Below are 22,974 nucleotides of genomic sequence, written 5' to 3' on the forward strand. Positions count from 1 at the left end.
CTACTTCCGTAGTGATACTGCCTTGGAAACCCAAGGAGGGGTCGCTATGAGTCAGGGCTGACTCAACGGCACATAACAACAACAACAATCTATCCATTTATTTAAGACCCTAATTTCTCTCAGCAGTGATTTGTAATTTTCATTTACACAGGTCTCGAACTTCTTTTGCTAACTGTATTCCTAACTATTTGATCCTAATTGATGATATTGTGAATGTACTTGTTTTCCAAATTTCATTTTCAGGTTTTTCTTTCTAGACCCTCTTCTTTTTAACAGATAATTCAATATAACTCTTAGATGAACTCGATATACATTTTCCTTTCAAAACTAAAAAAACAAAAACAAAAAAACAGCTATCTCATTCTAAAAATAAAACTTCTCTAACAATCTGGGAATAGCCTCAAGAAATTTTAGTAACTTCCCTTAGGAAACACAATTTAATATATCCAAACCAAGGCATTCTTGAGCATTTGAATAGATTAAAAAGAAAAACAACAGTACTACAACTACCCTAAGTCCCCAGCTGTCAGGCATGTACATTTCAGCTACCCATTCACCCTGATCAGTTACAGGATTCCAAGTCTGTTTAAAGTATACATTCTACAGCATTAACATGTCTTTAATTGTTATCTCCTACACTTTAGTCTCTGTCAAAATTATTTTTCCCACACTTTTAGTTTGTATCTATTCTGCTTTGTACTTGTTTAAGCATATATACACCTCCAAAGTGGTTTAAAGATAAAAGCTGGCTTTGCTTTCAAGCAGAAATGAGACATGCCGTTTCCATGGTAAAGGGAACAAGCCCTTTATATTCTTATTACCAAGAATTTCCTACCCACATCTGTGATACTTAAAGCATATGGATTTCCTTTTAGTCAACTACATAGACTGCCTGTATTTAGTTAAATAACTATTCATCCTTGAGAACTGATTCGGATAACTGAGGCCTGGCCAGTTTTTGTTTTTTTTTTTAAACCATTTTACTAAAGTAGAAAATACCTACAGAACAGTGCACATAAGTGTAAAGGTCTATGTACACAGTTTTCATAAACCAAATACACCTGTGTAACCAGCACTTCTATCAAAATACAGACCACCACCAGGATTCCCGAAGACCCTTTTAGGCTCTCCTCCTCACTCTCAACAGTCCCTTTCAAAGGCTCCTCAGGTGATTCTAATATGCAGCCTGGGTGGACTACTACTACCCACTAGAGAATGTCTGAGAAAACTGACCCTCTAGAGAACTTGCCTTAAGGTACATGCTGACCATTACACCTTCTGGAGTCTCTCAGTCTAGGCATGGTGTTCTTGTTGTTGGGTGCCCTTGAGTCAATTCCAACTCATACTGACCCTGCGACAGCAGTGGAACTGCTCACAGAGTTTTCTTGACTGTAATCTTTACTGAAGCAGATTGTCAGGTTTTCTCCTCCAGATCTGCTGGGTGGGTTCAAACTGCCAACCTTTTAGTTAGCAGCTAAGCACTTACCTGGTGCATCACCATGGCTTCTTCAGTATAAGCACACTCACTGCCATTGAGCCAATTTCAACTTATAGTGAGTTACCTTGTAAGACAGAGCAGAACTATAATCAAGCAAATGACCAGAGAGCTGCTGTTGTTGTTAGGTGCTGTTGAGCCAGTTCCAACTCACAGTGACCCCACACACACTATAGTGAAACCCTGCCCAGTCCTATGCCACCCTCACTAGAGCTGCCATGCTCGAGTCCATCACCACAGCAATGGTGTCAATCCATCTCGCTGAGGATCTTGTCCTCTTTTGCTGACCCTCTACCTCACCAAGTATGATGTCCTTTTCCAGGGACTGGTCCTTTCTGATAACATGACCAAAATACATGATGAAGTCTTGCCATTCTCTCTTCTAAGGACCATTCTGGTTGTACTTCCTTTAGTTCCTAAAAATGCTTGTGTCTAAATGCCCACATTAAGAACAACCCAACAGTTCTGGAAAGCTTCTTTCAAAATCACTATACATTGAGTTATTCAATGTCCTTTATCAGAACAATTAACTTCTTCAAAGCCAAAGTTAAGGCAAAAGTTTGTTCTCTTAATACTCAGGTAAGGCACTCTGGTAGCACAGTGCCTAAGGCACTTGACTGCTAACCAGAAGGCTGGTGGTTCAAACCCACCAGCCACTTCTCAGAAGGAAGGTTGGGCAATCTACTTCCATAGATAGTGCCTCGGAAACCCAAGGAGGGGTCGCTATGAGTCAGGACCGACTCGATGGCACATAACAACAATAATACTCAGCTATACTGTTATTAAAGGAGAGTTTTGTACATTGTAATGTACCAAATTTCCTTTTTGATCAGGACTTCCAGGAAGCCCAGAGCTAAAGTAGCTTTCCTTGGCCTAAAATTTCTGATTTAATCCCAACTATATTGCATCAATGATGTTAGTCAGTTGGGTTTTTTGGTTATGTTAAGTCAAAAATTGACTTCATGACACCTAATCTTACTAACAGGAGCTCTGGTGGCATACTGCCTTAGTTCAAACCCACCAGCCACTCCTCCAAAGGAAGATGGGGCAATATATTTCTGTAGGGATACTGCCCCAGAAACCCAAGGAGGGGTTGCTATGAGTCAGATCCAACTTGACGGCAGTGAGGTGTTTTTTTTTAACCTTAATAATAACAAATTCTCCAATAACGGTCCCCATATTCTCATCTTTTGCTCTTTTCTCCTTTATTGTAAGCACCATCTGTAATGTTTGTAAGTCAGCTGAAATCTTGACTTTCCAGGCAAAACGTGACAATTCTTTATTCTTTTCCCATTGTTTAGGTTATAACATTTAACAAATACTAATCCAAATAGGCACAGAGAGTTTATAAATTTCCTGGAATGAGCATATCATACGTTGGCTAGTAATTTGAAATTACCATGTCACACATGTTGTTGTTCTTAGGTGCCATTCAGTTGGCTCTGACTCACAGTGACCCTATGTACAGCACTGTAAGAACAAAACACTGTTAAGACCGAAACACTGTAAGAACGAAACACTGGCCTGTTCCTGTGCCAGCCTCACAATCCTTGCTATACCTGAGCCCACTGTTGCAGCCGCTGTGTCAATCTGTCTAGTTGAGGGCCTTCCCCTTTTTCACTGACCCTCCACTTTACCAAGCATGATATCCTTCTCCAGGGAATGGTCCCTTCTGACAACATAACCAAAGTAGGTGAGATGAAATCTAGCCATTCCTGCTTCCAAGGAGCATTCCGGCTGCACTTCTTCCAGGACAGATTTGTTAGTTCTTCTGGCAGTCCATGGTACTTTCAGCATTCTTTGCCAACACCACAACTCAAAAAAATCAACTCTTCTTCGGTCTTCCTTATTCATTGTCCAGCTTTCACATGCATATGAGGTGACTGAAAACACCATGGCTTGGGCTAGGCACGCCTTAGTCTTCAACGAGACATCTTTGCTCTTCAGCACTTTAGGTCTTTTGCAGCAGATTTACCCAGTGCAGTACAGCATCTGATTTCGTTTCTGCTGCTTCCGTTGGTGTTGATTGTGTAATCAAGTAATATGAAGTCCTTGACAATTTCGATCTTTTCTCTATTTATCATGATATTGCTTATTGGTCCAGTTGTGAGGAGTATCACACCTATGCCTGGTTATATGGCTATACTAGGAGACTCCAGAAGATAATAGTGGCAAGTATGACCCTTAGGCTAGTCCACTGGATCGTCATTTTCTCAGACCTTCTCTGGTTGGGAGAGGTAGCAGTCAATCCTGGCTACAGATTAGAATCACTTGAGAAGCCTTTTAAAGGGACTGTTGATACTGTGCCTGATCTCAAAAAATGCTCATTAAAAAAGGAGTAGATTTTTAATTCCAAGGACTTAGAGGATAAAGCAATGATAAAGTTAAGAAGGAAGAGTGCTGTGCCCATAAGAATTTATTTTCCTTAATTGAAATTTCTGACTAAATAATACTTTCCATTTCTGAAAATGAGGGGCAACAAAGTTCTACTGCTCAGCTTGGTTGATGGACAAAGACTAAGACTGGGAGTCAGGAGAATAATCCCATTTCTGTCAATGATTAGACTAATTTTGATCTCAAATCACCTACGGATCTTGATAAAAATGCAGATTATGATACAGTGAGCCTGGGGTGGGGCCACAGAGCACCTGCATTTCTAACAAGCTCTCATGTGATGCTAAAGCTGCTAATAAAGAGAGGAGATGCTTTTGGATAAAATCATGTAACCTTCTATACATCAGGGAGCCCTGGTGAATAGTTTTTAAAACTTGTGGTTGCTAACCAAAACTTACCAGCTACTCCTGGATAAAGATGTAGCAGTCTGCCTCCATAAAGATTCCAAACCCAAACCTACTACCACTGAGTCAATTCCAACTCACAGTGACTCTGTAGAACTGGAAACTATGGAGTAGTTCTACTCTGTCCTATAAGGTCATATGAGTTGGACTGACTCAATGGCAGTCGAAGGTTTGGTTCTGTGTTTCAGATTTTACATCTATAAAACGGAGGTAACAATAGCATGTATGCTCAAATACATGATAAATAAATAAAGTGATATGTATGTATGTGAACTGCTGTATGAAAAGTGAATTTACTCTGTAAATCTTCACCCAAATCCTAATAAAAAAAAAAAAAAGCGATATATATGTTAAAACACCCGGATTCCTAATATATAAAGCCCATGTATTATTATTATTATGTATTATGTCCTTTTCTTTCTAATGCTTTTTATTTTACATCATCATCATCATCATCATTAAAAACAAGCATATTCTAAATACCCACATGTATAAACTAATGCCTAAATTTTTGAGTCTAAGATCTCTGATTCTAAAGAAGAGAACACTAGTTCAGGAATACATAAATACAAAATAATCACATAGATTTACTATGGCAAATTAAGGACCTTTCTGTTTGTGTTTGAGTTGCTAGGTGGTATCTAAAAGAAGTGCAAGATGTGAATCCTTCCCTTAGGAAGGACACAATGGAGTTGAGAAAGAGTTAAGATATTAATATTGTTAAATAACAGCTAATTAAGTATAAAAATGGCTGGAAAAGGAAATCAAATACTAAAGGGAAAGAGAGAGAATGATGTGACTAAAAGTGACAAGATAGAATTTTTAAGAGGCAGAAATTCAGCTAGTAGTAAAGGGGAAAACTACTATAATGGACTCCTAATTATCCTACCTACTTTCATTGTTATCAGCACCACCTTTCTCTACCAAAGGAGCTCTGCTGGTGTAGTGGTTAAGGAATTTGGCTGCTACCCAAAAAGCTGGTGGTTCAAATCCACCAGCCACTCTGTGGAAGAAAGATGAGATGGTGTACCTCTGTAAAGATTTATAGCCTTGGAAACTCAGTGGGGTCACTATGAGTCAGAATCAACTCGATGTTAATGAGTTTGGTTTTGGTTTCTCTACTAAGGAAAAAAACCCCAAACACCATTTCCCTCAAGTCAATTCCAGCTCATAGCAACCCTGTAGAACAGAGCAGAATTGCCACATAGGATATTTTTGGCTGTAATCTTTACAGCAGACCACCACAACTTTCTCCTGCAGAGTGGCTAGTGGATTTGAACCCTCATCCTTTAGTTTAGTGCCAAATGCTTCAACTACTGCGCCACCAGAGCTCCTTTCTCTCCCTATTCCCTGTATTTCCCATATGGCAGTCAAGAGAACTTATTAAAATGTAAATCACATCAATTCACTCTGCTGCTTAAAATCTTTCAATGGCTTCCTTCAACAGAGAATGAAATAGAAACTCTATCAAGGCCTAAAGTGCCCTAAGGTGTCTGGGAAGTGCCATTGGTTTGTGATAGGCTACTAACCTAAGGTTGGTGGTTCAAATGCAACCAGTGGCACCACAGAAGAAAGACTGGCTTCTGTAAAGATCACAAGAAAACCCTATAGAACAGTTCCACTCTATAACACATAGACTCATAGGGTTGCCATGAGTGGGGATCGACTTGGTGGCAATGGGTTTTTGTTGGTATTTTATAACACCCTAAATGATCCTGTCTGTCTCTCTCTCTGCTTCCTCATCTCCTACCACTTTCTTCCTGTTTGGGTTCTCTCAGCTGCAAATCCAATCTTCCACACTGTGCTTTGTGATTTAAAAAAAAAAAGGGTGCCATTGAGTCAATTCTGACTTCCTGTGACCCCATTGTTTCAAAGTAGAACTGCATTCCACCAGGTTTTCAAGGCTATGACCTTTTGGAAGTAGTTCCCCAGGCCTTTCTTCTGACGCATTTCTGAGTATGTTTGAACCATCAAACTTTCAGTTAGTAGTCGAAAGCTTAACTGTTTGTACCATTCCTGTACTTGGTGGTGAGGCTCTGTAAATTACTTTTCTTCTTTACGAGCTGGCCTTCTGTTAGGTTTTGCCTACAGGGGTCACCATAGGAAAACTGGAATTAGGGGAAGTATTCCTATCTCTTCATCCTGGGCAGGAGCAGTTGCTTCTAATCTTCAGCTTTTTTTAAGAATCCCAGAACTGGCCTCATGGTGCCCTCTACGTACATGCAACATCCAGGTAAGGCTCCAACACCAACCAGAGCACTGAGTAACAGCTGAGAAGAGCCCTCCTCCAACCTCTTCCTCAGCCACAGGTGATTGTCATTTCTGTAGTTACCATCACTGCATAATTTCAATATATCCTTTTTGCTCTTTTATCCCTCTAAAACTGGAGTAACTAATTCCTATATTAAATTCCCTCTGTTGAAATTTCTAGTGGAATCTCAGTTTTGCTGACGGGACCCTAAATGACACAACCCATCACTAATTTCACCTCACCACAAAGCACATTTTTGTCTCTTGAATAAAAGAAGACTGTTTTCATCTCAGAGCTCTGGCAATTCCATCTATTTGAACACTCTTCCTGGAGTTCCCTGCATGGCTAGCTCCTTCTCATCATTTAGGTTTTTCTTCAGTTGTCACCCCTCAGATAGGCCTCCCTGACCACTCTATTTAAAAGCATCTCCCAGAAAGGACACAGGGAAAGGGTAACCAGAGGGAGTGATTGAGAAGACAGCTGTTACATTATGGGGATTGTAGTCAATGTCATGGGAGCTCTGGTGGCGTAGTGCCTAAGGCATTTGACTGTTGACCAGAAGGCTGGCAGTTCAAACCCACCAGCCATTCCTCAGAAGGAAGACTGGGCAATCTACTTCCATAGAGATACCACCTCAGAAACCCAGGGAGGGGTCACTATGAGTCTAATCTGACTTGATGGCAGTGAGCTTAGTTTGGTCAATGTCATGAAACAAAATGTGTATAATCTGTTGTATGGAAAATGAATTTACTCTGTAAACTTTCACCCAAATCACAATTTTAAAAGAAGGAAAAAGAAAACTTAAAAAAAAAAAAGGGGGGGGGGGGAGGAGATTTGGAAAAAAAAAGGGAAAAATTATTAAAATAATAAAAATAAAGCATCTCCCAAACACTTACTCTTTATCCCCTTATCCTGCTTTAATTTCTTCCCAGCACTTATCACTCTCTTGGTTGTAATATTTCTTTAAGTGTTTATTTTCTCTTCTAACAGAGTACAGCTTCAGAAGGGTGACAGCTGTGTCTGTCTTATTCACTGCTGCATCCATGCTAGGAAGCTGGCACAAAGCAGGTGACCAATTAATGTTTGCTGAGAGAATAAATGCATCAATGAATGATAAGAGAAGGGCAAAGAGAGCATTTCAAGCAGGTGGATTAATATGAACAAATGCTTAGAAGAATAAAATAGTATGGTGGGTAAAGGAGATAGAGAAAAGTTCACTGCAGCTATATGAAGGACTAGTGATCAGAAAATAGTTTTCACAAATAGGATGGCAACATACTGAAAACTTACATGCCAGGCTAAAGAGTTTGGACTTTGTCTTTCAACCAATGAAGATTTACTAACTGGGCGACAGGGTAGGAAAATGGTGAGGTATTTAAAGAAAAGGAACAGAGGATAATAATAATAATGAAGCTAGTGTTTTAGAAACACTCATCTAGATCTAGTAGTATACAGTATTGATCAGATGGGTAAGGAGTTTAGAAGCCGGAAAATCAGCTAAGAATCTGAAATCCACATAAGAGATCATAAGTATCTGGCTGCAAATAATTTTAAAAAAAGGCTCAATATAAACTGGCTCTTACTTCTTTTGAAAGATAGTGGAGACACGTAATAACACCAAAGTTTTGAGGTTTGAGATATTGGAGAAATAGGTGGGAGGCCCTTTGAAAGACACTGGGAAATTGAGGAAAGAGAAATTTTGCTCCTCATTTTACCTTACAATTTAGAGCACCATCTATATTCCCAAAGCATTTGAAGGTAACCAAAAAAACCAAACTCATTGCCACTGAGTTGATTCCAACTCATAGCAACCCTGGAGGACAGAGTAGCACTGTCCCATATGGTTTCCAAAGCTGCAGATCTTTACGGAAGTAGACTATCTAATTTTTCTCCTATGGTGTGGCTGTTGAGTTTGAACCACTGACTTTTTGGTTAGCAGCTGAATGTCTTAACCACTGCTCCACCAGAGCTCCTGCACTTGAAGGTAGAAAGGCTGCATTCTGTCTTAATTTTAACTTATATTTTAGACCCTGTTTTCCAAAAGATCTAAAGTGCAGAAGATTTAGCAGGAAGGTACAGTTACTGAGGAATGAGAAGGGACATGGACACTTTCAAATGACAGCACAGTAAGTAAATATAAAAAGCTTAGGAAGAGACAAAAATAGAAATAACTTCTAGAAATAATTAGTGATTTTATACAATGTGCACAAAACTTAATCCTTTTGCACTGAAATATTTTCACACTTTTACCTGTGCAGCAGAGATCTTGGCCACTTGAATGATTTTCTCCATAGAAAGGTAGCTCTGCTGTGAGGGAGCAGGGCCAATGGAATATGCTTCGTCTGCCTGTGAAAGAAATATTACACGCTTAAAAGATGGCACAGTGGGTCATCCACTTGGAGGGGATGTAGGAGATCCCGCATAGAGAGGGAGAACAATGTGGAACAAAACTCAAAATCATTTGGAGGCAAAAAAAAAAAAAAGAAAGTGGGGACCAGGTTTGCTGGTCCAATAGAGCCTGGTGGAACCACTGAGACTATGGCCCCTAGCTGCCCTTCAGGTCTGGAATTGAACCCACACCTGTGGTTGCCAGCCAAACAAAGTACAGGCATGTGAGTTAAACATTTACCTCAAGTAGACACACGCCCTGGAGAGAACAATCATGGGAGAAGGAAGGGCTGCTTATGCACAGGGAGACTGCTCAGGGCGCAGAAGAGTATGGAGGGATGGACACTGGGAAGAGGTGACTGTGGGGAGGAAGTGGGAGGGGAGCTGTTGCATTGTAAATTTTGGTCAATGACATGAGACAAAGTATATGTGAACTGCTGTATGAAAAGTGAATTTACTCTGTAAATCTTCACCCAAATCAAAATAAAATTAAAAAAAAAAAAAAAGATGGCACAGTGGGTATACTATAGCACGGTTTCAGGATCATTTTATTATTATTATATTTTTTAAATGTTGGCTCCTAAGAACAATGCATGAATTTAAAAATAGAAGTACAAGCTCACGTCTATGTTCTCAAAATAAACTAATCTTGGAATCTATTGCCAAAACATGATTTTCATGTATAAATTACATACTGCAGTAAAATTAAAGTACCACAGGATTTAAAAGCAACAAGTATCAGTCATGCTATTATTATTTGCAACAATAATAACTTTAGATGCATTTCATGTCAAATATTTACAATTTGACAACAGAGATAGGAAATATAACAGGTGTATATAGGAAGAAATAAAATTACAAAGTTTACCAAAGTTTACACAATAATTACTCACTCAGTCACTCTCACTGCCTTCAAGTCAGATCTGACTCATAGCAACCCCTCATTGGGTTTCCAAGGCAGTATTACTATAGAAAGAGATTGCCTAATCTTCATTCTGAGGAGTGGCCTGTGGGTTTAAACTGCCAGCCTTCTGGTTAGCAGGAAAATGCCTTAGGCACTACACCACAGAGCTTCTACACAATAATTAGAGTATGCTAATAATGCTCCTGCCATACAGTTGGGAATTATTTTATACCATCCCTTAAAACTTGCACAATTCATAATATCCTTTGATGTAGACTAGATAGAAAGCATCATTCATTCAAAGACTTACTGAATACCCACTATGTGCCACACTTTGAGGTAAGTGCTGCCTATACAGCAAACAAGGAAAATGCCCCTGTCTAAAGGGAGAGACAGACATTAACTACACATTCACACACTTAATCGCAAGGGAGAGATAGTCATTAAATAAATATTCACACATTTATTGATAACTGTGATCAAGGCATTAAGGAAAACCAAAGGACATCATGAAACTAAGAGAAAAACTGATCTGGTCAGACTAGTGGTCAGGGAAGGATCCTCCAGCATGGTCAGGATCCCGCCAGGCAAATGGGTGTAGGGTGTGGAGTTGGGAACAGGAACGGAGATGGGGATGAGCCTTCCAGGCAGAGAAAACAACATACATGAAAGATCCAAGGTGGGCAATACCTGGTCAGTGTGAGGGACTGAAAGAGGCTTGTATGGCTGGAACACAGTGAACAAGGGGAATAAAGGGCAAAGGGTCAAGGATGAGGCTGGGTAGACAGGAGGGAACAGATTGCACAGTGATGGCACAGTGGTAAGTGTTGGCTGCTAACCAAAAGGCTGGCAGTTCAAACATAACCTGCAGGAGAAGGACCTAGCAATTTGTTTCCATAAAGATTTTTTTTTTTTCTTTCAATTCCACAAAACACAAATCTACCCTTGTTCTAAAAAATGTAAACAATGCAAAATCAAAGTAGCCCTTTGCTCCCGTCCCCCCTTTCAACCCCTTCCAAATACAACCACTAAGATCAATTTGGGACAGGCATTTCCATACACATATTCCCATTTATTCATATACAGTGTACGTTATATAAACAGTTCTAGTTTTTATATAAACTAGGATCAAACTATATACTTATCTTCTGCAACTGCACTTTCATTAATGATGTACATATAGGTCTACCACTTTTCATTTTTAAGGAACTGTTGCATTGTGTTCCACAGCATGGAGGCCACAGTTAATTTAGTCATTTACCTCTTAATAGACATTTAGGTCATAATGGCAAAAAACTGAATGGCGGCAAGGCTGCAGGAGATATCCTCATATATTCTTCTCTTTGCATGTATATGTGAACATTTCTCTGGAAAGAGATCTAGAGGACTGTTTGCAGGGTTGGGTTGAAGGATATACACATCTTAATGCCTCTGGTTAATCATCCTTTGAAATAACTTTACCAATATACATTTCCATCAACATGTAATAATGTACCAATTTTTAACTGTCTTTTAAAAACGCTAAATACTACCAATCTTTTAAAAACTATTGCTAATCTGACATTATAAGAAAGTTTAAAGCAGGGGTGTAACATGATCAAATTCTGATTTTAAACTATCACTCTAGTTAAAGGGTAGAAAACAGAGAGTAGGGAAGGGAGCAAAAGTGGATACAGGCAGACTGCTTAGGAGGCTACAGCATTTGACCAAGCAAGAGATGACAGTGGCTTTGTCTTAAGGTGCAGGTGGGGGAGGGCAGAAAGAAGTGGGAAGAAACGTTTGGGGAAGCAGAATTAATAGCAGGTGGTAATTGTCTTGAAGTGGATGGTGTGGGAAGGGAGGATACAGAATGGAATAGAAGAGGGAAAGATGTTCAAAAACAACTCTCAAATTTCTGGCATTATTATTTTTATGAGCAATTGCTATCTATTTATTGGGCTAGTGGAGTCTGCAAGAAAACTAGGTTCACTACAGAGAAAAGATCCTGAGTGCAATTCAGACATTTTAAGTTTGGTACTTGTAACACATGCAAGTGGAGATATTGAGAGGCAGTGGGATCTATCATGCTTGAAAGAAAGTCTGGGCTAGAAATAAAAATTTGGGAGTTTCTAGCAAAGCCCTAGAAATAGATGAAATTATCTACATTGAAAGTATACAGTGAGAAAATAAGTGGGTCAAGGACCAAGTCCTTAGGAATTTCAACATTTAAGGGTCTGTATATGGGTAGGATCTAGAAAAAGGACTGAGAGTACAGGAGGGTCAGAGGTCATGAAGAATTTATTTCTAACAGGAAGGAGTGCTCTGTTATGGTGTTAATGCTACTGACAGGTCAAGTCAGCTGAGGACTGAAGATTCCACTGGATTTAGGGACATGGATATAATCAGTGAGCTTAGCAGAAACAATTTCAAGAGTGGGGTGAGCAAAGAAGCTTGACAAGAGTTGGCTGCCAAGAGATTAAGAGGTTAGGAAGAGAAAACAGCAGGCTACAAATGGGAGAAAAAAGAGGGGGGCTGGAAAAAGGGAGATGTGGGGCTAGGGATAGTTATGAATTTGGGAGACTACTACAGTGTATCTAAATGCTTTCAAGAAGGATCCAGTGGAGGGGTGACTCAAGACACATCACTGTTAAGTTGAAGAGTCTTTTTTCTTTCTTTTTAATTTTTATTGTGATTTGGGTCAAAATTTATAGACCAAATTCATTTTCCATACAGCAGTTCATACATAGTTTGTTTCATGACATTGACAGCAATCCCCACAATGTAGCAGCTCTCTTCTCACCTCCTCCGTGTTGTTACCTCTTCTCTGTGTCCTTTTCTATTCATTCCTATCCCCGAGGTACTGCCCTGTACAAATATTGCCCTCTGTTCTCCCATGATTGATTGTTCTAAGGAGTGTAGCTACCTGATGTAAATGTTCACTCTATATGCCTGTCTACTGTTTGGCTGGAAGCTGTAAGAGTGAGTTTAATTCTAAGCCTAAAAGGCCATGAGGGGCCATATAGTCTTGGGGGTCTCACCAGGCTCTATCAGACCAATAAACCTGATCATTTTTATGATTTTGAGTTTTGTTTCACATTGTTCTCCCACTCTATCCAGGATCTCCTGGACTGATCCCTTTCTGAGTGGTTGACAGTGGTAGCTGGGCACCATCTAGTTCTTTTGGTCTCATGGTCATATAGGCTGAGGTTTGCATGATCCACTAGTCTTTTGGACTAATTGTTTCCATGGATCTTTGGTTTTCTTCATTGTTCTTTGCCCTGGATAAGGAGAGACCAATTGTTGCATCCAAATGGCTGCTTGCAAGTTTTTAAGACCCCAGTTGCTACTCACCAAAGTAGGATGTAGAACAGTGCTTTAATGTAGTATGTTATGCCAACTGACTTTGATGTGCCTTGTGACCATGGTCCGAGCCCACAGATCCAACAACTCTCTCCATCAGGGTGGTTGACTGTGGCTAAGAAGCTATCCTAACTTTGCCCTGTTAGTTCTATTTATATGGACATTCTTACAGCACATACAAATAAATATGTAGAAATATCAACTGCCAACCTTATATATGGCCATGGGTATATTCCCTTTTGCCTGGAAATACTTGATCATTTGGCCTCTCTATCCAACTATTTACCCATAGATTTATATTTGTTATCACTAATAACATAGTATTATATATGTAAAAGTGTTTATCTTTGTCATCTACACCTCTTGTATACTTCTGTCTCTTCCTTTTCCTTAGTGTTATTGGGCTGGTCACTCAATTTGGTATACTGCCTTTCCCTTCATCCAAATCAATACCTGTCTCTTACTTATCTAGCAATTTTACCTCTCTTTCCCTCCTATCCCTAAGGAGCTCTGGTAGCACAGTGCCTAAGGCATCTAACTGCTAACCAGAGGTTGGTGGTTCAAACCCACCAGCCACTCTGTGGAAGCAAGACTGAGCAATCTACGTCTCTAAAGATTTACTGCCTTGGAAACCCAATAGGGGTTGCTATGAGTTGGAATCGACTCGATGGCAGTGAGTTTTTTTTTTTTTTTTTTGGTTTCTCCCATTCCCTAGGAGCTCTGGTAGTGTAGTGCCTTAGGCACTTGACTGCTAACCAGAAGGCTGGCGGTTCAAACCCACCAGCCACTCCTCGGAAGGAAGATGGGGCAATCTTCTTCCATAGTGATACTGCCTCGGAAACCCAAGGAGGGGTCGCTATGAGTTGAGTCCGACTCAACGGCACACAACAACAACCCATTCCCTAGTAACCAACAAGGAAAGTTTCTTTCCATATATAAACCTTTCCTTGACTTTTTACAATAGTGGACTAATACAACATTTGCCCTTATGTGATTAACTTATGTCACTCAGCATAATGTCCTTCAAGTTCATCCATGTTATGTCGTATTTCACAGATGCTATATTATTCTTTAGTGTTGCACAGTATTCCGTTGTGTGTATGCACCACAGTTTCATTATCCATTGTTCTGCTGGTAGGTACTCAGGTTGTTTCCATCTCTTTGCTGTCATGAACAGTGCTGCGATGATCATGGATGTGCATCTATCTGTTTGTATCCTGACTCACTTCTTTAGGATATATTCCTAGTAATGGGATTGCTGGATCAAATGGTATTTCTAACTCCAATTTTTTGGAATTAGAAATTCCATAAATTAGGAATTACCATACTGCCTTCCACAGTGGTTGTATCATTTTACAGTCCCACCAGAAGTGTATGAGAGTCCCAATCTCTCCACATCCCCACCAGCATTTATAATTTTCTGTATTGTTGAACCTTTCCATCAGCACTGGGGTGAGACTGTATCTCATTGTTTTGATTTGCATCTCTCTGATGGCCAATGACTGTGAGCATCTCTTCATGTTTTAGCTGACCACCTGAATATCCTCCTTGGTGAAATGTCTATTCACGTCTTCTGCTCATTTTTCAATTGGATTGTTAATTCCTTTGCTGTTGAGGCATTGGAGTTTTCTATAAATCTTAGAGGTAAGTCTCTTGCCAGATATGTAATTATTGGCAAATATGAATTTGTTGCTGTCATTTTTGTTATGTGCTTTCTCGTGGTATTGATTTCTTTGTTCCATATGATTTTCTATGCTGAGCTCATTTTGTTTATGAATCGTGTTATCACTTCCTTTGTTGCTATTGCTTTAGTATTTGCTAAATATTTGCGCTGGTCCTCTTTTTGATTTTCATGTGAAGGTTTATCATTTTTCTTTGAGGTTACCCTGTGATTTATAGTTTTCTTCCCAAGTTTAGAACAGTCCGTTCTATCTTGCAGTTGTCTTGACATCCCTACCATCTAGAAGTTCTGTAACAAACACAGTTTTTTCCCTATCTTTGGTTTGTAGTTGTCCTCATTTGTCAATTGATGTCTCTGGTTTTCTGTTTACAATCTCCACATCCTCACCAGCACGTGTTCTTTTCTGTCTGGTTGAACTCTACTATTAGTACTGGGTAAGACAGTACCTCATAGTGATTTTGATTTGTATCTCTCTAATGGCTAATGAGGAGCTCTGGTAGCATAGTGCCTAAGGCACTTGACTGCTAACCAGAAGGCTGGCGGTTCAAACCCACTAGCCACTCCTCGGAAGGAAGGTTGGGCAATCCTACTTCCGTAGTGATACTGCCTCGGAAACCCAAGGAGGGGTCGCTATGAGTCGGGGCCAACTCGACGGCAAACAACAACAACAACAATGGCTAATGAAAATGAATATTCCTTCATGTGTTCATTGGCCACTTGAATATCTTCTTTAGTGAAGTGTCTGTTCATGTCTTCTACTCATTTTGAAAATAGATTGTCTTTTTGATGTTGAGGTGTTGGAGTTTTCTATAAATTTTAGAGGTAAATCCTTTCTCAGATATGTCATTGCTGAGTATTTTTTCCCAATCTGTAGGTTCTCTTTTTACTCTTTTGGAAAAATCCTTTGATGCAAGTAAGTATTTTATTTTTAGAAGGTCCCAATCATCTAGTTCATCATGTACATTTTGGGTTATACTTGATATATCGTCTATTTATGCTATAAGTTAGGGCTCCTAAATTTGTCCCTATTTTTTCTTTGATGAACTTTTACATTTTTAGGTTTCATTTTTAAGTCTTTGATCCATCTGGAATTAGTTTTTGTGTATGATATAAGGTATGAATCTTGCCTCACTTTTCTGCAAATGGATACTCAGTTTTGCCAGCACCATACGTCAAAGACACTAGCTCTTCTCCACTTAATGGAGTATGGCCCTTTGTCAAAGATCAGCTGTGGTAGATGGATCTATTTCTGAGTTCTCAATTCTATTCCACTGGTCTATTTGTCTGTTGTTATACCAGTACCAGGCTGTTTTGACTACTCTGGCTGTATAGTAGGTTTTGAGATCTGGGAGTGTGAGACCTTCTACTTTGTTATTTTCTTCAATTGCCTACTCAAGGTCTCTTTTCTTTCCTTATAAAATCAGTGATTGTTTTCTCCATATCCTTAAAGAATGTTGATGGAATCAGGATCAGGATTGCACTGAATGTATAGATGGCTTTGGGAAGTATTGACACTTTCACAGTATTCAATCTTCCTATCCATGAGCATGGTATGGTTCCATTTATGTAGATCTCTTACAGTTTGTTGAAGCAGTGTTTTGTAGTGTTCTCTGTATAGGTCTTTTGTGTCCCCAGTAAGATTTATTTCCAAGTATTTTATCCCTTTGGTAGCTATTGTAAATGGTACTGATTTCCTTATTTCCTTTTTAGCAATCTCTTTGCCAGTGTAGAGGACTCCAACTGATTTTTGTATGTTGATCTTATATCCTATACTATGTTAAATCTCTCAATTAGTTAAGTGGAAGATTCTTAAGAAGACAGTAGAAGGAACCCAGAGCACAGGCAGATGAGTGGCCTTGCATGTGAAGAAGACTGATACACATGCAGGCAAGTCAGCAGAGTCTGTGGCAAGAAACTCATAGTTTCATTTTCTCCATGAATTCAAGATCATCTACTGAGAAAAAGGGGGGACGAGAGGGAGTCCGAGGTTTGAATGGAGCAAAACAGGTTTGAACGTCTGTGCACAGAATGAGAAAGAACTGGCTAGAGGGCCACAAGGGTCTTCTGTGTCCAGAAATTCAAGCTGGTTTCAGAAGAGGATGTGGAACAAGGGGTATCATTGCAGATGTCAGATGGATCTTGGCTGAAAGCAAAGAATACCAGAAAGACGTTTACTTGTGCTTTATTCATTATGCAAAGGCATTTGACTATGTGGATCATAACAAATTATGGACAACATTGCGAAGAATGTGAATTCCAGAACATTTAATTGTGCTTATGAGGAACTAGCACATAGACCAAGAGGCAGTCACTTGAACAGAACAAGAGGATACCGCATGGTTTAAAATCAGGAAGAGTGTGCATCGGGGCTATATCCTTTCCCCATACTTATTCAATTTGTGTGCTGAGCAAATAATCTGAGAAGGTGGATTGACTATATCAAGAAGAATGTGGCATCAGGATTGGAAGAAAACTCATTAACAATCTGCAATATGCAGATGACACAACCTTGCTTGCTGAAAGTGAAGATGACATGAAGTACTTACTGATGAAGATCAAAGACTAAAGTTGTCAGTATGGATTTCATCTCAACAGGAAGAAAAAAAAATCCTTACAACTGGACCGATAAGCAACATCACTATAATTGGGGAAAAGACTGAAGTTGTCAGGGATTCCATTTTACTGGGATCCACAAACAACAGAATGGAAGCAGCAGTCAAGAAACCAGATGTCATATTGCACTGGGCAAATCTGCTGCAAAAGACTTCTTCAAAGTGTTGAAGAGAAAAGATGCACTTTGAAGACTATGGTGCATCTAGCCCAAGCCATGGTATTTTCAATTGCCTCATATGCATGTGAAGGCTATACAGTGAATAAGGAAGACAGAAGAAAAGTTGATGCCTTTGAATTGTGGTGTTGGTGGAGAATACTGTAAGTATCATGGACCGCTAGAAGAACAAATCTGTCCTGGAAGAAGTATAGCCGGAATGCTCCTTGGAAAGAATGTCCAGATTTCGTCTCACCTATTTCAGTCATGTTATCTGAAGGGATCAGTCCCTGAAGGATATCATGCTTGGTACAGTGGAGGGTCACTGAATAAGGGGAAGACCCTCAACAAGATGGATTGATACAGTGGCTGTAAAGATGGGCTCAAGTTTACCAAGGATTGTGAGGATGGCATAGGACTGGGCAGTGTTTTATTCTGTTGTACATGGGGTCACTATGAGTTGGAGCTGACTTGAAGACACCTAACAACAACAACATATATATTATTTATTATATATATGAATTATATAATATATAATTAATAATATATATTATAGATGGAAAAGTGTTTCAAGAGAATGATTAGTACGTAGTTCAGAAGGAAGGTTGGGCAATCTACTCTGCAGAGATACTGCCTCAGAAACCCAAGGAGGGGTTGCTATGAGTCGGAGACGACTTGATGGCAAATAACAACAGTTTTAACTTATGTACTTAATGCCAGTATCAACAAATATAAACTGTCAATCTAAAGAACTAAAATATCGACACAACAACAAAACGACCACTTCCAAATTTGACTTCAAGTTTCTGACCACATACCATATGTACATGCATTGAGTTCCTATCAGCATCACTGTAAACAGCAACTGACTGTACACCCATTTTTTTGGCTGTTCGCATCACCCTGCAGGCTATTTCTCCTCTGTTTGCAACGAGAACCTTGGTAATGTTTCTTCCTGTTTAAAACACCATAAAAATCATACAAAAACATCATTGGGAGCAATGAATTAGACTGAAAAATAATATATGAGGTTAACCATTTTATAAAAACTTGCTTTGGTAAATCAGCATAATGGAGCCTAAAATTACTGTTCTAACTAACATTAAAAGTGCATTTAATTTCTCTTTGATTAAATAAACTTTTATTACTCAGGATTTTCCATTTTAAATAATAAAGCCCATCAAACCCTATTAAAAGATGCTTTATTACGCCAAAGGTTCATATTCACCAAAGATCAAATTATAATAGATTTTAAAAAAAGTTAATAATCACTAATATTTAATCAGTACTTTCTATGCCCTGATCCTGTGCTAAAGACTTATCATACACTTAAATCTTCACAATAATCCTAAGAAGTAGATACACTATTATTATCCAATTTTAAAGATGGAGAAACTAAAGCTGAAAGAAATATTACTTTCTTGCTATTACATAGCCAAAAGAGTGGTGGATCCAGGATTTGACCCAAGATCAGACTCTCTACGACCTTCCAAAAACCAAACTCACTGCCATTGAGTCAGATCCAACTCACAGCGACCGCTCCTTGGGTTTTCGAGGCAGTATCACTACAGAAGTAGATTGCCTAACTTTCCTTCCAAGGAACAGTTGATGGGTTTGAATCGCCAGTCTTCTGGTTAGCGACTAGAGCTCTTTTAATACTAACTTTTTATTGTGATTTGGGTGAAAGTTTACAGAGCATATTGGTTTCCCATTCAACAGATTATACACCTTTGTTTCATGACATTGATTACAATCCCCCAAATGTAGCAGCATTCCTCCTATTTCCTCTTTGTGGTTACCATTTCCCTTGTTCTCCTTTCCTGCTGCACAGCCTCCAGCATGTGTGCACAGGGGTCTGTGGTTCTTCTGTAATATAAATGATGTCCACTGACATCAATGCCATAAGGATATGTCATTGCATTAATATGCAAAAGGCATTTATCCATCATATACTAAATAAATGCTCTTTGGCAGACTATAGTAAACTTACTTCTTAAAAATACATGGCTCCCTATATTTTTAAGAAGTAAGTGGCATAGTGCCTAAGGCATCTGACTGCTAACCAGAAGGCTGGTTGTTCAAATCCATCAGCCACTCCTCAGAAGGAAGATCAGGCAATCTACTTCCGTAGAGATACTGCCTCAGAAACCCAAGGAGGGGTCACTATGAGGCAGGGAGTTTGGTTTTGTTTTTTATCTTTAAAAAATGTTTTTCAGTGGGGATCTATAGAGACCAAGAGTTGCTATAGGGTTGCTGGAATGAGGTAAGTGTGTCAGGTAGACAGAGGGACTATATCCAATCAGTCAGAAGTTACAATCTATATGCTTTATATAATCGAGAATTCCATGTAAAATTTTCTTATAGAAAAATAGTCTGCTACTTAAAAGAATTGTTTTAAGAACATTGATTCAGATCATCATAGTTATTTTTCCAAGGAGCCCTGATGATGCAATGGTTAAGCACTGGGCTGCTAACCAAAAGGCTCACGGTTCAAACCTACCCAGTGGCTCCATGGCAGAAAACACCTGACTATCTGCTCCTAGAAACATTACAGCCTAGAAAACTCTATGGAGCTGTTACACTCTTGTTACATGGAGTCTCTATGAGTCGAAAACCAACTTGATGTCACCTAGTAACAGTTAATTTTCCAAATTATTAATACTAAAGATGGACAAACACATACAAATAACAACATAAATATAAAATGTTTTCAATTATTACTTTGCATATTTTAGACTCAATAGCAAGAGATTTTTCACAAGAGAAATGAAAACCATGATTCATTCCTTACTAAGATTACTGTAAATATCCAAAGCATCAAAACTGAGAAGTAATCCTATTACGTACAAATTAAACACTTTCTTTCTTAGTTTACAATCTGAATCAAAGTGATAGGATCCAACAAAAATTGTCAGTACCTGTGGTTGTTACATACTTCATGGTTCTTTGCTTCCAAGTCCACCTCCTATAAAATAAATCCAAATGAAATTATAATATAATAGGATAAGAAATATCAGTCATTTTTCTTTCAGAAGAATCTAAATAAAAAAAAATTAAAACCAAGTCCACACATGACCTTAGTTAAACTTAGAGCCAACTGACAAAGTGACTTAGTAAGTGGAAAGAAAATTAATCTACAAATCAGTAGTTACATTTCTGGTTTTTCTTCTTTTGCTCTGTGTCCTTGAAAAAGTCACTAATCCTCCCAAAACCTCTGGACTGTCTTCACTCCTGAGGCTGGCGTTTGACCCCAGATCCAGAGGCAGTAATACAAATGAAAAAAATTCTAGTCAAACTATAGTTTGGAAATATACCAATTTAATTCCACCCTCTGATAATGCAGATTTGAACAATTAAGCCCAGAGAAGCAAAGGGAAGGGAGCTGAAAAGGGCAGCTGAAAGACTGCTGGTTCAGGGCCAGAAAAGCCAACTTCTCATCCAAACCTATAATTGACCAGTTGCTGGTGACCCTGGGCAAGTCATATTACAGCAATGTTTCTTAACTATTTTTTTTTATTATCAACCCCCTAATAAGAAAACAAGGTCCTTGGGTGGCACAAAGGTTTGTGATCAACTACTAATCACATTACAGATAACACTGCAAAGAATGAGAATTCCAGAACACTTAATTGTGCTCATGAGGAACTGGTATACAGTACAAGAGGCAGCTGTTTTAACAGAACAAGGGGATACTGTGTGGTTTAAAATCAGAAAAGGTGTACATCAGGGTTATATCCTTTCACCATACTTATTTAGTCTGTATGCTGAAAAAACAACTGAGAAACTGGACTATATGAAGAACACAGCATCAGGATTGGAGGAAGACTCATTATTAATAGTCTGCAATATGCAGATGACAAAACCTTGCTCACTGAAAGTGAAGATGACTTGAAGCACTTACTGATGAAGATCAAAGACTACACCCCTCAGTATGGATTACACCTCAACATAAAACCAAAAACCAAACTAAACTCGTTGCCACTGAGTCCATTTCAACTCATAGTGACCCCCGCTAAGTTTCCAAGGCTGTAAATCTTTACAGAAGCCGACTGCTTCATCTTTCTTCTGCAGAGCAGCTGTTGTTATGTGCCATGGAGTCAGACCCAACTCATAGCGACCCCTCCTTGGGTTTCCAAGGCAGTATCACTACAGAAGTAAATTGCCCAACCTTCCTTCCGAGGAGTGACTGGTGGATTTGAACCGCCAGCCTACTGGTTAGCAGTCAAGTGCCTTAGGCACTATGCCACCAGAGCTCCCGCAGAGTGGCTAGTGGGTTCAAATAACTGACCTTTTGGTTAGCAGCCAAATGCCTTGACTACTACACCACCAGAGCTCCTGTGATAGTTGGAGCTGTGTGTCAACTTGGGTGGACCTCAGTTCTGTGTGGTTGTTCCCACGATGGGATCAGATGACTGTGTTCTGAGTAGCCAATCTGCCCAAAGGGAGTTTCCCTAGGGGTGTGGCCTGCCTCCAGGATATCCAGGGACATCCTGGAAAGAGAGACATTCTTTTGTGGATTGGGACCCTGGTGTGCTGACTACAACCTTCCGTGAGTAAGCAGCCCACCACTCGGCCTGGAGATCTTGGATTTGTCTTTTGTTGGAGTCAACAACCAGTGTACTGCCTGCCAGCCTTGAATTTCTCGGCCCCCTGTGGTTGTGGAAGCTAAGGCTGCCTCCAGCCCGACGTTTCCTCCAGGGACTTTGGACTAGCCGGCTTCTATATGTTTGTGAGCCATTTTCCTAAGATAAATCTCTCTCTCTCTCTCTCTCTCTCTCTCTCTATATATATGCTTTGCTGGTTTTTGTTTCTCTAGAGAACCCAGTCTAACACATTTGGTACTGGGAGTGGTTCTAGAGAGACAAAATCATAAGGATGGGCTTCCTAGATTGGTTCTCCAGTTTGATTAATTTTGATGACACTAGCGACTCTGCATCTGATTGTTAAAGTCCTCCTCTGCCGAGGTCACCTTTTGGTGGGCATTCACATAAGACACAAATATATCTTTACTCCTTTGGCCCACTCAGAGAGATCTATCCACATGCCTCTTCCCCATACATCCTTATCACCAATCTTCCAATCATGCTCCTTCCAAGTCCCAGGCCATCTAGCTAAGCCATTAGCCACAGCCCATGAATCCATATATAATCATACATCTGGCCATTTCTTGTTCCATGCAAAGTGAACAGCCATATGCATGGCCCAAAGTTCTGCCCATTGAGAGGATTTCCCTTCACCACTGTCCTTTAAGGAAGTCCCAGAAAGGGGCTGCAGTGCCGCTGATGTCCACTTTCGAGTAGTGCCTGCATATTGCGCAGAACCATCTGTAAACCAGGCACGAGTTTTCTCTT

The 22,974-nt window shown here is 39.6% G+C and overlaps 1 protein-coding gene across 1 annotated transcript in view; it reads right to left on the reverse strand.

Annotated features, from left to right (window-relative positions):
* MCCC1 (methylcrotonyl-CoA carboxylase subunit 1) overlaps window positions 1-22,974 on the reverse strand; it is a 106,459-nt gene that overhangs the window by 76,842 nt on the left and 6,643 nt on the right. The window contains exons 2-4 of the mRNA XM_007935907.2: window positions 20,542-20,588; window positions 18,442-18,578; window positions 8,795-8,890 (exon numbers count right to left, since the gene is read on the reverse strand). Of these exons, the coding sequence (XP_007934098.1) occupies window positions 8,795-8,890; window positions 18,442-18,578; window positions 20,542-20,588 (280 nt within the window). The remainder of the gene's footprint in view (window positions 1-8,794; window positions 8,891-18,441; window positions 18,579-20,541; window positions 20,589-22,974) is intronic.

Source organism: Orycteropus afer, unplaced genomic scaffold (assembly GCF_000298275.1).
Source record: "Orycteropus afer afer isolate SDZICR_OR568_19922 unplaced genomic scaffold, OryAfe1.0 scaffold00032, whole genome shotgun sequence".
In the NCBI taxonomy this organism is placed as follows: domain Eukaryota; kingdom Metazoa; phylum Chordata; class Mammalia; order Tubulidentata; family Orycteropodidae; genus Orycteropus; species Orycteropus afer.